The sequence below is a fragment of the Aethalodelphis obliquidens genome, unplaced genomic scaffold (genome assembly GCF_003676395.1).
Source record: "Aethalodelphis obliquidens isolate GAN/ISIS:26980383/991018 unplaced genomic scaffold, ASM367639v1 scaffold7, whole genome shotgun sequence".
Taxonomy (NCBI): domain Eukaryota; kingdom Metazoa; phylum Chordata; class Mammalia; order Artiodactyla; family Delphinidae; genus Aethalodelphis; species Aethalodelphis obliquidens.
Genome location: NW_020837951.1, coordinates 3,547,211 through 3,563,183, shown reverse-complemented (window position 1 = coordinate 3,563,183; position 15,973 = coordinate 3,547,211). Strand labels below are relative to the sequence as shown.

General features: G+C 58.5%; 1 protein-coding gene across 2 annotated transcripts in view; it reads right to left on the bottom strand.

Annotated features, from left to right (window-relative positions):
• Positions 1-8,210, bottom strand: part of LOC113619548 (ral guanine nucleotide dissociation stimulator) — a 39,725-nt gene extending 31,515 nt beyond the window's left edge. Inside the window, exon 1 of one of the 2 annotated variants that reach the window (XM_027104409.1) lies at positions 8,055-8,210. In XM_027104409.1, coding sequence (XP_026960210.1) covers positions 8,055-8,156 — 102 coding nt within the window. In that variant the 5' untranslated portion in view covers positions 8,157-8,210. The remainder of the gene's footprint in view (positions 1-8,054) is intronic. The other variant, XM_027104411.1, reaches the window with a different exon arrangement.
• Positions 8,211-15,973: the final 7,763 nt, after the last annotated feature.

Sequence of the window (15,973 nt, the reverse complement as noted above, 5' to 3'; positions counted from 1 at the left end):
GGTTGCGCGCGCGCAGGCGTACACACGCGCGGCGGCGTCGGCGGCGGCGGCGGCCCGCGCGGCTCGGCCCTGCCTGCGCTCTGAGCCCGCGGCCCGGCCCCGCTGAGGTCAGGCCGGGGGCGGGGCCGGCTGGCCAGGGGCGGGGATCGGGAGGCGGGGCCTGCGGCGTGGAGGGGCGGGGCCAGGAGAGGGAGTGGCCAGAGACGCCGGAGGGGAGTGTGTACGCCTGCGCGCGCGCAACCCCGGTGGAGTGATGGCGGCTTGTGTCTTAGGGAGTGCTCGTGCGGCGTGTGTCGTGGGGCTGCGGGTCCCACGGTTAGGCCCTTTGTGTGGGTGCGTGCGCGGGCGCAGCGCACGAGTTGTGTAGCTGTGTGACTTGTGTAAGTGTCGACGTGTGGCCAAGCAGTGGGTCTCCACCTCCCATAAATTCCAGTTAAGCCCCTCCCTAGCTCTGTGGCCTCGGACAAGTTGCTTAACCTCTCTGAGCCTTAGTTTCGTCACCCGAGAGGATCACAGTGGGTAACTGACAATTATGGCACTCACTCTGCCGATGCCTGTGCCTCGCTGTGTGCTCCCGCGTCCTGGAACCGGGTCCTCAGTGCACACGTGCATTTGGAAGTCATGAGGGTTGGGGTGTGTATTTGGTGCGGGGGGAAGGGGCCTCTGCCTGCACTGTCTCAGCCCTAAGGCCACCCTGAGGAGGTACAGGCAGAAGGGAGGCAGCAGAGGAGGGGCAGTTGGGGGAAAGGGGGAGAACCCAGACCAGGCATCACCAGGTGGGGCCAGCACTCAAGAGTGAGGAGGGATCACGAGAGACAAATGCCAGCTGGGCACCTGCCACTGGTCTGGTCACCTGGGGCCACTCACTGGTGGCTTGAGTGCTCAAGGTCTCAGGGCAGCCTTCAGGGTGGATGTAAGGATGCTGAGGGCTGGGGAGGAAGCAGGGCTAGGGAGCCTCAGCTGCGCTTTCTAGAAGCCAGGGAGGAGGCAAGTAGACGGATGAATGAATGGGACCCTCCCGCACACCAGCACACTGCCCAGGCCTGCCCCGGGCCTCAGCCCTCAGCCCTCACAGAGGCCTGCAGTTGCTGTCAGCAGCCCCGGCAATGCCACCAACCTCCCCAGAACTGGTTCCATACCACTGGGCCTCAGTTTCCCATCTGTAAAATGAGAGGGCAGGTCCAGACTACTCATTCCATAAGCATATCTCGTACACCCACTGTGTGCCAGGCCTCAGATACCCATGGACAGTGGGGGCCCAGCAGCTCCCACCCACTTGCGTGCCCATGTGGGCAGCTCGAGCACCTGCCGGATGGTTCTCCATCAGGCACAAGGCGAGGCCTTGACAAAGACGCACGGAAAACAACTTGGTGATTTCTATTAAAGGCATTAAAAACGCTCATGCCATGAAAAAGAATGTGTATATGCATAACTGAATCACTTTGCCGTACATCAGAAATTAACACAACATGAGTCAACTCTGCTTCAGTAAAATAAATTTGGAAAAAAAAAAAAAAACGCTCATGACTTTGATTCAACAATCCCACTCTTGGGAATTAACCCTAAGGAAGCATTCAGAGATGTGGGCATGGATTTCTGTACAACGATGTTTATGGAAACCTCAATTACAACTCTACCAAAGGAATCAACTCAAACACCCTATGCAGACTTACTGTCAGGACCCCGTGTGCCATTACCTACCACAGTAGGACAGTGATACAGGGAGATGCTCGGCTATAACCGTAAAGTCAGAAAACCACAAGGCAGAGCATGCTTTTAGAAGCTGACATTCCACGCGTGCATATGACTAGAGGGACCTACTTTGCAGAAGGAATGGTGGCTATTTCTGGGCAGTGCTATACACTGTTTTCTTTTTACTTCTCAGAATTTGCTAATTTTTCTAAAATATCTTAGTAATCACACACACAGAATAAGAAACGCTGGGTTCTGTTTGTTGTTTTCGTCTTTAAAGCAAGATGGGTAGATTTGGCTGGGGGTGGAGACCCCTAGGAGGCTGTTGAGGAAGCCCCAGGGGAGGGTGAGGTGGGTGGGACATATTTAGAGGAATGAGGTCTTCAAAGACCAAGACAGCGGTGACCTGGACACTGGACACGGCCTTGGGCTAGAAGCTTCTCTTCCCACACTCCTTCTCCTGGGGCCAAGTTCTCAGTGCCTGGAGAGCCCAGCACCTGCCTGTACTCACTTTATCTCTTTTCTCTGCTCCCTTTATCTCTTTCTCCCAGGGAGGGGCCTGGGAAGCAAGCTCGTGCCCGTTTTACAGCTGGGGAAAGGGGCCCATGGAGGCCAAGTAACTCCTGAGTGCACCAAGGTCACTACCTCTCTGACCTTGAAGGTCAAGGGGGCCAGGGTTAGGGGGGCCCAAGCAGGCTGGGGAGGTGAGGACTGGGGAGTTCCATCAGGACGCAACACACCAACACAGTCGGCCTGGCTGCCTCCCATCCGACTACCTGGACATCATTTGCATGGAGGGGGCGATGGGGGGGGTTCCCTCTGGTTGGTGTCTGTCTGGTTGGTGCCTGTCCCCCTCCCCGCCTTGTTCCCCCCACTTTGGGGCTCCCCTCCTGGGTCCTGGCAAGCTTGTTTGCTGCTCCAGCTGCGTGAACATGCGCACACACATACGCACACACCCTTAGTTCCCAGAGGGGCAGGGTAGCACAGAAGCCAGGTTCTGGCACTGAAATACCTGGGTTTAAAGTCCAGCTCCACCCCTTTCTTACTGTGTGACCCTCCCTCCCTGCCAATGCCACCCACCCCTCAGCCCTCGGCCCCCAAAGAGTCACCTGATCTCCAAGGCACAGTTTTCTCCTGGTTAGCAAAGGGAAGACAGCACAGGTAAAGCTCCTCACCAGGGACTGCAGTTCACGGAGGCCCCCCTCCCCGGCCCTCAAGCACGTCCCCTCACGATCCTCCCCCAAAGCTGTGGGGTAGATCGCTTCCCAAGGGCAAAAGAGAGGGGGCCAGGACAGTAGGTGCCACCTGATGGACGAACACAGAGCCACCCACGAAGTGCCCTTGCCAAAAACCTAACCTGAATCCAACCAGGCCTCTGCATGGAACAACATTTTGGGGGAATGACAGGGCACAGAACATGTTAAACACATATAAGGATGCACCCCACAAATTCCAGACTCTGGGAATCTTCACAGGACAAACCACCCAGTTTCACCAAATACATTTCAGGGGAAAACACAAAGGGGAAACTGTAGATTAAAATAAAGGTGGGACAGGGACTTCCCTGGTGGTCCAGTGGGTAAGACTCCGAGCTCCCAATGCAGGGGGCCCAGGTTCGATCCCCGGTCGAGGAACTAGACCCTGCATGCATGCTGCAACTAAGAAGCCTGCGTGTCACGACTAAGACCCGGTGCAGCAAAAATAAATAAATAAATATTTTAAAAAATAAATAAAATAAAGGTGGGACATACGACCAAATGCAACGTGCGGATTCTGGATTGTGATTTGAACAGGGCAACTGTTTTTTTTTAGAAAAAAAAAAAGAAAGAAAGAAAACAAAGAAAACCCTGAGGAACAATTGGGATTATTTGAACACTACTGGATATCTGATGATAGCCAGATGATAGACATCATTTTTCGGGTGTGCTCACAGGATTTTGGTTACTATTAGAGTAACGTATTAAATATTGATGGATGGGGCTTCCCTGGTGGCGCAGGGGTTGAGAGTCCGCCTGCCAATGCAGGGGACACGGGTTCGTGTCCCGGTCCGGGAGGATCCCACATGCCGCAGAGCGGCTGGGCCCGTGAGCCATGGCCACTGGGCTTGCACGTCTGGAGCCTATGCTCCGCAATGGGAGAGGCCACAACAGTGAGAGGCCCGCGTATCACAAAAAAAAAAAAAAAAAAAAATATATATATATATATAGATAGATAGATAGATAGATAGATAGATGGATGGAATGATGTGCCTGGGATTTGTGTCAATATTGTTTGCTGTGGGGAAGGCGGGCAGGACATGGGGCCGGTAAGAGAAGAAGACGCAGCACGAGTGGCCCCGCACTTGGTGATCACGAGCGCTGCGTGCCTTTATGCCATTTTCTCCACTTTTGTGTCTTTTTGGAATTTTCCGTACTAGAAGTTAGAAAAGAAAAAGGACACAGTTTGAGACTTGTCCCCTAATGCTGCTGAGGCTCCCAGTAGCCCTGCAGGGAGGGGAGCAACCTCCGGACCCGGAGCCAGCGCAGTGACCACGCCCCCACCTTCACCATTTCCCAGGCTCCTCGCTCCACACCCAAGGGGCACTCAGAGCATCCTTACAACACAAGGGGCCTGAGGCAGTGGGCAGCTGGGAAACTGAATCATGCAGCTCAGATGGGGCTGGAGGCAAACCCAGGGACCTCAGGCAAGCCTGAAATCGAGTCTATGCTAACCTGGGCCCTTGGAGAGTCTGCTGGGAGGGAGAGCGAGTACAAAGCACTGTACAGCCTTTCCCCGGAGAGTGGATCTGTCCTTCCCTGGGCGTCACAAGGAGCCCTGGACGACATCGCCATACAGACCGTTCCTGTAGGCAGGACGCTCCTCGCACGGGAAGCTCAAAAGACAGGTCTCTAGCTGACAGCTGGGAAGAGAACCGGGCCAAATCCAGCCCACGTGTGTTTTGCTTGGCTTGCACAGTGTTTTTCCATTTTTGAGCCAACAGTAAAAGGTCAGGTGACTTCATAGAAAAATCCACATTTCTGGCTGCTCCTGTCACTTTGGACAACCCAGCCGCACCGGGTCTGTGTTCCCACGCAACAGGAGGCCGGGCGGGAGCTGACAGGCAGCTGTCCTCTCCAGCCGGGCCATCTGCTTGTGGGTTTGCCCCAGACCCCACTGGGCTTCCCATCACTCCCTGGTTCAGAGGCCCCTGAGTAGCCACCTCCGGTTTAAGGGAAAGGTGTCTCAGGCCAAACCTCTGGGGCCCCTTTTCCTACCCGCTGTCGTCTGATCATTGGTCCCCCTGATGCACAGCAACCGGAGGGGTCTTGACCCTTCAAAGCCCCCCAGCCCCTCGCCCTCAGACAAAAGACCAACTGCTTGGTGCACCCCAGCTTGCATCTCCGGGGTCCTCTCTCACCACGCCCAGTGAGGCTCACACAGAACAGCTGCGGTCCTCAGAGCCTCGAGCCAGCCCTTCTCTGCCTAGCCCATGCTTCCCACTTCCCACCCATCACTTTGCCCAGCACAGGGTCCCAGAAAATGGGGTTTGGGCCCAGGGTGCAACTCTGGGGAAGCCCGGCAGGCACACGGTGGCTCAGAGCGAGAACTCATTCAAGGAAATGTCCAGATGACAAGGGCCTTGGTCATCACCTCCTCCAGCCTGGGCTCGGCCAAGGTGATGGAGGGAGCTGGTGGCCCAATGAGGAACAGGTACCCGGACTCGGACCAGGCCTTTGTGGAAAACCTTTCACCTCTCACTGGGCAGGTGGAGGTTACCAGGTCTGTCTGTCTTTTCTGGTCTATATTTAGAGCCTGGGGAGGTCATGGAAGGGGTGTGGCCTGGCCAGGCTCCTCGGTCATTCCCCTGACCTGATGTCACCATTCCTGGCAGCCTGAGTCCTGGGGTAGCCCTCTGTGGGCGGGTGAGCACACACCTTGGCAGGAGGTGATGCACCTGGGCTGAGCGTGGGAACTGCTGGCACAGCGAGTGGGCCCAGCTTAGCCCCACCTCCTCTGCCGCTGGTCCCTGGGAACTTCCAGGGACCGCCTCCTCCTCTTTGGTCTCACAGGCTGGAGGCCAAGTTCAGAAATGGTCAGGAGGTGGGAAGTGAAGCTTCCAACCATCTAGGAGACCATCCTGGGTGGAGGGGTTTGACATCATCATCGCCCCAAATCTCTGACCTCACAGGGCGTTGCAGTCCCAGGGTGACCAGAACAAGATGAATCAATGCCCGGAGCCGTGGAAGTGGCTCAGGACGAGGATGCCCGGCGTGAGCTATGAGCTCGCTGTTCCAGATGAGCTATGAGCTCGCTGTTCCGCCTCCCTTCCTCCCCTGGAGGTGGGTGTGCGTGGCCCTGACTCTAACTCTTGGGACGCTAAGGGGGACACTCGGAGGGGCACACGTGTGATCCAGGGCCACAGAGTGAGACCAGGAGCCACTCTGATGACTGTCCTCCACTCCCAGAGCGCTCAGGGCCCAGCACCCTGAGGGGTCCCTGACGTCCCCAAAAGCCACCAATCCAACGTGTGACGAGCCCGAGGTGGGAGTGCAGGGGAGGAGAGAGGAAGAGAAACAGAAGGGACACAAACACGTGGAAACTGAGCCTGAAACACGAGAATCACGGAGGGGAAGGTCAGAAAGGGAGGGGTCCCGTCCCTCGCAGGGACCACGCCGGTGGAGCGCTGGGCACACACGACCAAGGAGCAGGCCTGTAGGTTTGGGAAACTCTTTAAACGTAGAGCCTAGGTTTGTGTTCAAGTCCCTGCTATGCACCTTCCTAGCCTCAGTTTCTCCATCGGTAAGAGGGGGATAATAACAATAATAATAGTAGTAGTAATACCACCACCCCTCGGCTCTCAGGAAAGATGATGAAACAATGCACAAGAGCTCTTTGTAATCTGAGACGCATCATATGAACTCGCGGAGCCGCTAGGACAAGTCGCAGCTACCCTAACCCGCCTGGGCAGGGAGCAGGTAGACAGGCCGGCCAGGTGGGCAGACACGGGTACCAGGGTAACCGCCACCACCACCACCACCACCCCGCCGCCTCTTTCACACCCAGAATGGGAGATGGAGCCTCCCCGGGCAGCTTCCAGCCAAACTTCTTCCACCAGTTCTGACGGGAGGGGAGGACGTCAAGGGCCCTGGCCGCGGCCTAGCCAGTCTCTCAGCAGAGGCACCGATTGCCCGGGAAACTCACCTCGGTGGCCGGTGCCGGCAGAGGTGTCTTCGGCCAAGGTGTGGGGCTTTGGAGAGCAGCATGGCGGGCGACGGCCCTCCGTCTGGTGGTCACCCCAGAGACACAGGCGAGGAACACCCAACCCTTCCTGCCTCTGGGCTCGGCAGGCCTGGCTTCCTGGGCCATCACGGGGTGGGAGCCAGGCCGGGGGTGGGCTCCCAGAGAGGCCCTCTGCCAGTCTGTCTGCCCATCTGCCGGCCCCAGTGGAGTCGGGCGCCCGAGTGCCTAGGCCTGGTGTCACCCGCGTGGCTGTCATACCTGTTCCCGTGATAAACAGGGCCAGGAATTCCCACTCTTACCAGGCTGAGAGCCAGCCAAGGGTGGGTGGACCGGGCTATGTCCCGAGCCGGGCCAGTAGCTGCAGCTCAGACCTGCTGTCTTAGGGTGGGCCCAGCTGTGTCCCCCAGCACCCTGAGGCCCTGTCCCCATTCCCCCTGCCTGGGGGGAAATCACCACCCAGAGTCAGAAAAGGTGGCGAGTACATGTCACGGAGGTCAAAGCAGCTTGGCCAGTGGCGCCCCCAGGCAGGTGTGAGCCCTGCCAGGCCCTGTGGAGGGTGCGCAGGAGACCCCGCTTTCTCTAAGCCACCATCTAATTCCAGAAGCCTTCCCCGCCACTCAGCCCTCGGAGCTCCTCCACCCCTGGCACCCAGACATGGGATTTAATTTTAAACTGCGGGGACCAACCTAGGGTTGGCAACCGTTTATTTTGCCAAGTAGGGCAGTAAAAAAAAAAAAAAAAGCCACCACTATCATTACCACTATCACCACTATCATTACCATCGTTTCAGAAAAGACCCCACCAAAAGTAACAAGGAGGACATACGATCAGAAAAATGGATAATTGTTAAATGAATACATTTGGCTTTAAGGAAAACTCACGACCTTGTCTCCATTTTTCTCATTTTGCTGCAAACCAGACATTGTATGCCATGGGATGAGCCCAACCCACACATCTGACAAATGGAAAAACTGAGGCCCCGGGGAGCAAGGACTTGCCCAAGATATCACAGGGAGAATCCGGGCCCTGTCTGTGTGCACCTCTGCAGAGCCCACATACCCTCCCTTCGTCATCATCCACAGCCCAGATGCCCAGACCCGGAGACGCCAGGATGACCCAGAGGCCAAGGCCTGCTTCCTTACCCTCCTCGGACCCTGGTGGGCAGCCGGCTGGGCACGCAGGATCGCGGAGGCCGAGAGGAGAAGGGGGTGGACAGGGGGTCCGGAGCCAGCCCACAGGCACATCAGGCCCCGGGGCCCTGGCGGGGTGGCCGGGGCCCAGCATGCCGCCCTGACGCCAAGCCCCGCCAGCACTTGCTCTGCCTCTCTGAGCAAGTGTTTCACATCCTCTTCCGGTGGCTTTGTGGGGCGCAGGCGACCCGAGAGCAGGCAGCTCAGAGCCGCGGAACCGAGACCTGGTTCCTGCCCCCGCCTGGTACTGCCTCCCTTTGGGACTCGCAGGTTCCTCTTCTCTCTGAGCCTCAGTTTCCTGATCCATTATGGGGGGGGGGCGGTGTACAGAGGTTTTCAAATTCGAATCCTCGCCCCCCACCTCTGGGGCAGGAGAATTTCTTTCATGGAAGAAAGGATTCCCGGGACACAGGAGCCCCTAGGGTGGGGCTTCTCTCGGGGATGTGGGTGGGCATCTGGAGGTTGGGGGGCTGAGTGGGAGGGGTTCCAGGTAGACCTCGAGGCAGCCGTCTTCCTGCCTGCAGGTGCCCACCTCATGTCTGCACCCAGAGTGCAGCATGTTTCCCCGGCACTAAAATCCCTCCAAAGGCTTCTGTCCAACCCACAGAAGAATCCAAAGTCCTCCCTGCCCCCAGCCCCCTCCCACTCACTCGGCCCTGACTCACCCCATGCTCACCTCCACTCAGGCACCCCCTGCTTCTTCTCCCCAGCCACCTTAGCCCTTCTGTGCATGGTGGCTCTTAATCTGGACCTTTGGGAAACTGGTGGGTTTGGGAGACTGGGCTCTCTATTAGCAGCTCTGAGACTCTGGGCCAGCGACTTAGTGGCCTCAGTTTCCTCATCTGTAAAATGGGCACAAGGATGCTGCAGGATTCAACAAGAACTCAGCACAGGCCTGGTTCGTGGCTGGAACTGGGGGGACCTGCACTCTGATCGTGTCCCATGGACATGGGCCTGGCATGTAACGTACACTCAGTGAATGTTGGCGGAGTTGCCCCTGCACCAGGGGTACTGTGGCCTGGCTCCACCTCCAAGAGCAAACTCCAGATGGCAGTGTGAGGTCTGTTGGGAGCTCGGCATGCAGTCCTGCAACCGGATCCCGGTGGATAACTTGGAAATGTTTGTTGTCACCCTGGTCCGGCAGAGGGGAGGCCAAGAGGGCTGGCAGACACACTCTGGTCCACTTTCTCGAGGACAGGCTGGCATGGCAGGGCTCCCCCAGATGCTCAATCTTGTTGGGGAGAAGCCCCGTGCAGGCTCCAGCAGGACATGGGTGAGGCAGGGGGCAGTAGAGTTCTGAGGAGGGAGACAGCCCTGTGGGGCCTGGGCAGACCCCACCCTTGGCCTCTCTCCCCCTGTGTTGCCAGCTGACTGGCCATGTGACCTCGGGCACCCCTCGATGCGGTTTGGCTGCCCTGGAAGTGGACCAGCGAGCTCTCCCTAGCCTTGGGGGCATTGGATGAAATGGGGGAGGGCCTTCCCCGAGGCATGGCCTCCTGGTCCCTGGGCCCAGCGCTGTGGCAGGGATGAGCGGGTGGGCGATGGGATGGGAAAGCCTTTCCAACAGTGAGGACATTCCTGGGGGTGGCGGAGAGCTTCAAGACGCCTTTAGAAGAAGCAGGGGTGGGGTCACAGGAGCCAATAGGGAGCCAGGCTGCCCAGTTAGGTGTGTCTGTGTGTTAATGCCTTTGATTTGACAGCCATTTATTGAGGGCTTCCCGGGTACCAGGATCCGTGCCGTGGCCCGTCTCCCTCCCGGAGCTCCTGAGCACCAGACAAGGCTCCCTGGGCTCTTCTCCAATGACCCTAGGCCCCCGCACAGGTCAGCCTGGCCTCAGAGACATTTGGGCCATTCCTTTGTGAGCCAGGCCAGGCCCAGGCAGGGCTGGACCCGAGCAGTGGGCCCTGAGCTCTGGGAAGGCCGAGGGCCTGAGTCACAGCCAGGAGGTAGGACAGGACCAGCTGCAGGCAAGAAAGGCAGGAGCCCTGAGGAGGAGGGGCGAGGGGGGGAGAGGCGGGGCCCATCCACCCCTCCTCCCACCCGTGTAGGGCAGAGCAGAGGCGCCTTTGTTCCTTGCCGGCCTTGTGTCACCACATGGCCCACACCATCACTGTCACGGCCTGGAACGGAGACCGGCCACGGAGAGCCAGGGCTCTGAGGCTGGGACCAGTTAGGGGCGCTCCACCTGCAAACCCCCCCCACCCCCGCCACTTCTCCACCTCCATTCCTGTGCCCCTATACTGTGCACGGAACTCTGGGTGGGCGTGGCCTCGGGGAACATGCACACCAGCCCTGAGATGCTACCCCGGCTTCCACGCCTGTCCCAGGACACCAAGGTCACGTGACCTGAAAATGGCACTCTGCCCACGATGCAGGTAGCCCCGGGATAAGGCACCTCGTCAGCCACACACGAGCCCAGACGTAGCAAAACCCCACTCGGGGACACACGTGTACGCACAGACATGCGCCCCGAATCAAGCCCTTTGGGGAGGGGAGGGATTCCAGGGGAGCCTGCTGCCTCCGGCACGTGGGGTCCTCTCACCCTCGTCAGACTCCGGGGGCGGGGAGTGGGGGCAGGCCCTGGTGGGTGGGAAGCACACTGTTTATAAACACCGCGTGGCTGTCGCTAGGAGCTGTGACTCAGAGCCAGAGCGGTGACTCCAATTCAAGCTGTTTACTCAGCACAACATCCTGTCCAGGAAGCAGGCGGGAGAGGCCTGGGGCCAAGCTTTCGTTCCTGTTTCCTGCAGCCTCCTGACCTGACTTGGGGTCCTGCTGGGGGTGGGGACAGCCCGGTTCTCCTCCCTCTCATTTCTGGGAACCTGAGGCCCATCATCAGGTCTCTCAACACAGTCACCACCAGCCTGGCTCTGCTAGGTAGGGGTGATGCCACAGCCGTGCGCACCAGTGGCCCAGCCCCACAAGCTGGGAGAGGGGCTTAGGTCCGGGGGGGGTTCACCTAAGGCAAATAGAAGCCTTGCAGGCAGAAGCGGCTACTGATGAGACAAAACACCTTTCCACCCAGCATTTGTGAAACAGATGAAGCCACGGCGACTACCTCTGCTGTAAAACAGAAAACCGAGGCCCAGAGAGGGCAAGCAACTTGCCCGCGGCTGCACAGATGGTCAGTGCCAACCCCAGGTATATGCCTGGGCCTGTCCGGTCCCCAGGGCAGCTTGCTGTCCTCCACTGTGCACTGGGTTAAAGTGGATTTGTTCCTGGCAGCACGGGCAGGTTTGGGGCTGCTGGGTCCCCGTCAGCAGGGTGGGTGGTCTGTCCGCTGTATGAGGCCCAGCTTGAGATTCTGACATCCATTTCCCTGTTCACCTCCCCCACCCCCAACTCCATGCCTAAACCGGAGTCAACGACCTCCCTAGTATTTCTGCTGTTCACTGATATGCCAGTGTGGATATCATTTAATCGTCACAATGTGTGAGGCAGTTTTGCAGGAGAGCTTGGGGACAGAGCTCAGAGACGGCACTGAACTCACCCAAAGCCACACAGCAGTCTGGCTTTGGGGCTGTTGTTCCCAAGCTGCTCCCAGCTTTTCATAAGAGCCGAGGGAGAGTCTATCCTCGAGGTGCCCTTCCATGGGCAGGGGGGGTCCCTCTTTACACGAAGGCCATCGGGGGCCTGAGCCTCAGAGTGACTTGTGGAAGGCCACACGCCCGAACCGGGAGGCTTTGTCCCCTCTTCCAGGCTGGGGAGACGTGGGGACCCCTGGGAACGGCAGAGCCACAGGGAGCATCTGCCAGGGGAGCTGGGAGGGAGAAAGAGGGAGAGCTGAGGCTTGGCCCCGCCCCAGGCAGGACAGTAACCCAGCGGTCAGCTGCTCTGACTACTGATTCATTGGCCACAGGGCTCCCCTGCTCGGGCTGTCCACCCGTCGGCCCCTTTAACCAGCCCGCTGAGTCACACAGTTTGCCGAGGATCTGAGAATCCGGGCCCTGCCCCAGCTGCTCCCCATGGCTTTGCGCCAGCAGGATCTAGCCGGGCCAAGGGTGCCAGCGGCCCCCTCCCGTGGCAGCCGAGGACAGTTCCCCGTCCCTTCGGGCCTGCACCTGCGTCCAGCTCGGCAAGGAGCTCAACATCCAACTCCATGGATTAGAGTGGCAGCCACGAGCTGGGGCTCCAGGTAGACAGAGTCTGGGCTCAAACCCAGAGCCTGCCACTCACTGGCTGGGGGAGCTGGCAAGTGACTTTCTCCCCACCCCGCGCTGAGCCTGGTCCGAAGCCACACATGGGGATGACCTCTGCTTCCAAAAGCTCGCATGGGTTAAATGCAGTATCGGATGGAAGCACTTAGGATGGGGCCTGGCATAGGCCACATGTTCAAAAAACCTTATCCTCAAGTAGCCTAGGACACTCTGTGGGGAAGAATCAGTGGTTTTCCTTTTTAATCCCCAAATCGGGACTGACTGACACTGTCGTAAAATGCAATTGAAATGTCGCGGCAACATCCAATCGCCGTAAAAATCTCTAAGCAATTTCAGTTTATCTTGCATCCCTGAGGGACTGGTAACGGGGTTTTCAGCCTGCACCATCTGCAGACCAGAGTGGCCCCGGGGGCCCAACTACAGCACCACACTCAGACCACCACTGATTAACTGAGCAGGTACTAGATGCCCGGCCCTGCTCAAGTGCTGGGAATATACCAGGGAATGAAACAGATAAAGATCAGCTTCTGGTCCTGCAGTATAATAAGTAAAATACTTGTTTGAAGGCAAGCATGCTAGAGAAGAGAAAAATAGAATAGAGTAACGGGATTGGAGAGCTGCAACTTTAAATAAGGTGGACGAGCTGAGAAAGTACCACTAATAAAATGTTAATAAAACAATCATCCAGGGCTTCCCTGGTGGCGCAGTGGTTGAGAGTCCGCCTGCCGATGCAGGGGACGCGGGTTCGTGCCCCGGTCCGGGAAGATCCCACATACCGCGGAGCGGCTGGGCCCGTGAGCCATGGCCGCTGAGCCTGCGCGTCCAGAGCCTGTGCTCCGCAACGGGAGCGGCCACAGCAGTGAGAGGCCCGCGTACGGCAAAAACAAAAACAACAACAACAAAAAAAACAATCACCCACTGTGGGATTGGTCCGTGTCTCACCACTCAGTTGGGCTATAAGCTCAATCTGCCCCGTTCGCCCTCATACCCAAGCACCTGGAATGAGGACCGGCCCGTGGTGGGTTCTCACACTGCCGATGGGCAGATGGATGACTGTGTCACTCACACGTGCACACGCACACCATCACAGGAGTGCAAAGGCCACTGTGTTCTAAGCATCTTTTCAGTTCTTCCCTCTCTTATTGGAACGGGTCTAAGCTCCTTGATAGCAGGGACACTGTTCCCTGACGTATCGACCCCTGAAACATTTCCTGGCACACCGTGGGCTCTCAACAAATACTCCGTGGTCCAGGTGGTCCCTCCGGCTTCTAAGATCCTGGACTCGAAAATATTCAGGGTTTGGGGCCAATGAGCTCCATCTGGGAAGATGACCAGGAAAGCTTCCTGGAGGAGGTGGTGAGGCTAGAGAGGAGCCTGAGGAATGGCAAAGAGGAAGGGCGAAGCCCAGTCTGCCAATCTGCCATCAAAACGCTTTCCAGAGAGTGGGGCTGGGAGCACAGGTGGAGGGCATGCCCAGGCAGGAGCAATGGGGAAGCCAGGTTTTCTGGAAAACAGGAGCCTGGAGGCTCCCAGAAGCCAGCCTGCCTGGGGATGTCGGTCAGGGGAGGTGGGCAGTCGATTCAGCTCTGGTTCCACCTGGGGTTTTTTTCTCCTTCGTGAGTCCCCAGCTCAGTAACAATTCTTCGGGAACGGGTCTCTGCTCGTCGGGTAAGCAGAGCTCGCTCTGGCGTGGTTAGGCCCGGCCTGGAAAGCCCCTTCCCGAAGCCCAGCCAGGCCTACTGAGGCTGGGGTTGGGGAGGGAGCTGAGCCCACAGTCAGGCCCCTGTGCCCAGCGGGGCCTGGTCAGTCAGGGCTTCAGGGCCAGGGGAGGCAGGACAAACGGGCTCTTGTGGTGAGGAGGCTGCCTGCCGTGCCAGGGACACTGCGTACCCGGCGCTGCCACCCACCCGCCTGCGGGGGCCCAGGGCCTGGGAAGCGGGGCTGCCCTTTCAGAGGGGGACCTCCTGAGCTGTCCTGGCCTCTGAAAAGGACCTGGGGCTCCAGCTGGCTGCAGGAGATGGTGGGGCTGGTGCCCACTGCCTTCTTTCTCACAGTTCTTCTCCAGCAGGCCGGTGGGGGGTGGGAGGGCGAGAGGATGCCCTGGGGCTGAGTGACGGTTTCACGGCCTTTGTCCCACCCTCCCACCGTCCACTGTCCTTCTGCCAAGCCCTGGACTTTGCTCCTTCCTTGGTTCCTCCCACAGAAGGCGAGACTCCAGGGCCTTCACCTGCTCATACCTGGGACAAGGGACAGGGGCGCCAAGGCACCAGCTGGCCTCCTCTGCCTGGGGACCCTCCAAGAGCTGTATAGGTCTCCACGCGACCGCAAGAGCGTGCCCACGCGTGCCAGGCATGTGCTAAGCACTTTAGAGCCCTGTGAGCTGGGCACACTTCTCAACCCATTTAAAGATGAGAGGTTGAGGGGTCCGGCCTCCTCATGGTCAAGGCTTGGGCCTGGTGCTCTGAAAAGGCAAGATGCCTGCATGCACGCATGTGCACACACGCCTGTGCTCTCACGATCCACGCTCTCCCCCCCCAGGCACCAGTCGTGAGTCTGCACGTGTCCTTTCACACGTGTGCTCGCTCAGCCACTGCCGGACTGCCGTGCACACTACTGGCACGTGATGACAAACGTGGTCACAAATTCACTCAGACGTGCACATATTCACCAAAGGCAGGGGGATGCTCCCAAGAATTCGTATGTCCATGTGCAGGATGGGACACCCAACCCCAGGAGCCTCGCCTGTACCTCATACTGCCAGGCGATGGCCACCCCACGTCCCCAGACTCAGTGAGCACGCTTCCTCAGGGACACCCCATGCCTGCTCCCGGCAGGGCTGGTAAGAGAGGAAGGAGGCCCGTACTCTGTGCTGGGATTTCCTGGTCCCAAGTGGCCGTGAAAGAAACTGTTTTTGAAATCCTGGAGAATGGCAGTCGTTGCAGTCGTCTGCCGTGACGTGGACGCGGCACTGCCCACCTACAAGCTCCCTGCCCCCAAAGTCCGCAGCTGCCACCTCCCTGGCCACCCAGGGCCTCAGGCCAGGTGGACTGCCTCGCCCTTGAACTTCAACCCCGAGCAACTAGAAGGTCAAAGGGCAACCTTCCAGTCCGCACCTTCCAGTCCCTATGGGGGCAGCGGTGTGGGGGGTTGGTCAGGGGCCTGGAACGCAGGCTTCAGGGAAGAAGGCTACGCAGGGAAAGCTCACCGTACGGCCTGGACAATCTTCTCAGCTCCCCTGGGCCCGTTTCCCCAGCTGGAAATAGGCGGGGATTCAACTTGGCGCCCTGCCCCCAGCTCTCCAAGGGTGGTCAACACTGCTTGTCCACACAGCTGGTGGGCCACACGGCCACCTGCCTTTCTTGAAGGGTTAAAGGCATTTCCTGCCACCTGCAGAGGGCTTGCCTGTGCCCGTGCCAGGTGCTTCAGGGACATTTCACACACCTTGACATCCAGGGAGTCCACAGATGAGGCAAGCAAGGCAGGGAGGAGCGAAGGCATCCACCTGTCTGGATGCCGCAAATCGCCCCAGACTTCTCTCTCCCCTTTGACCTCTAGACAGCCTCACCTCCCACATGACCAGGGGCCAGGGCCTCCCTTACAGATGGTGATGGAGATGGGCCACAGTCCAGACAGATGGGGGTGGGTAGCAGCAAGAATCTCGTTGGAACAGATTCATTTCAGATGGTGGCAGCCCCAATGGCTTCAACACTGTC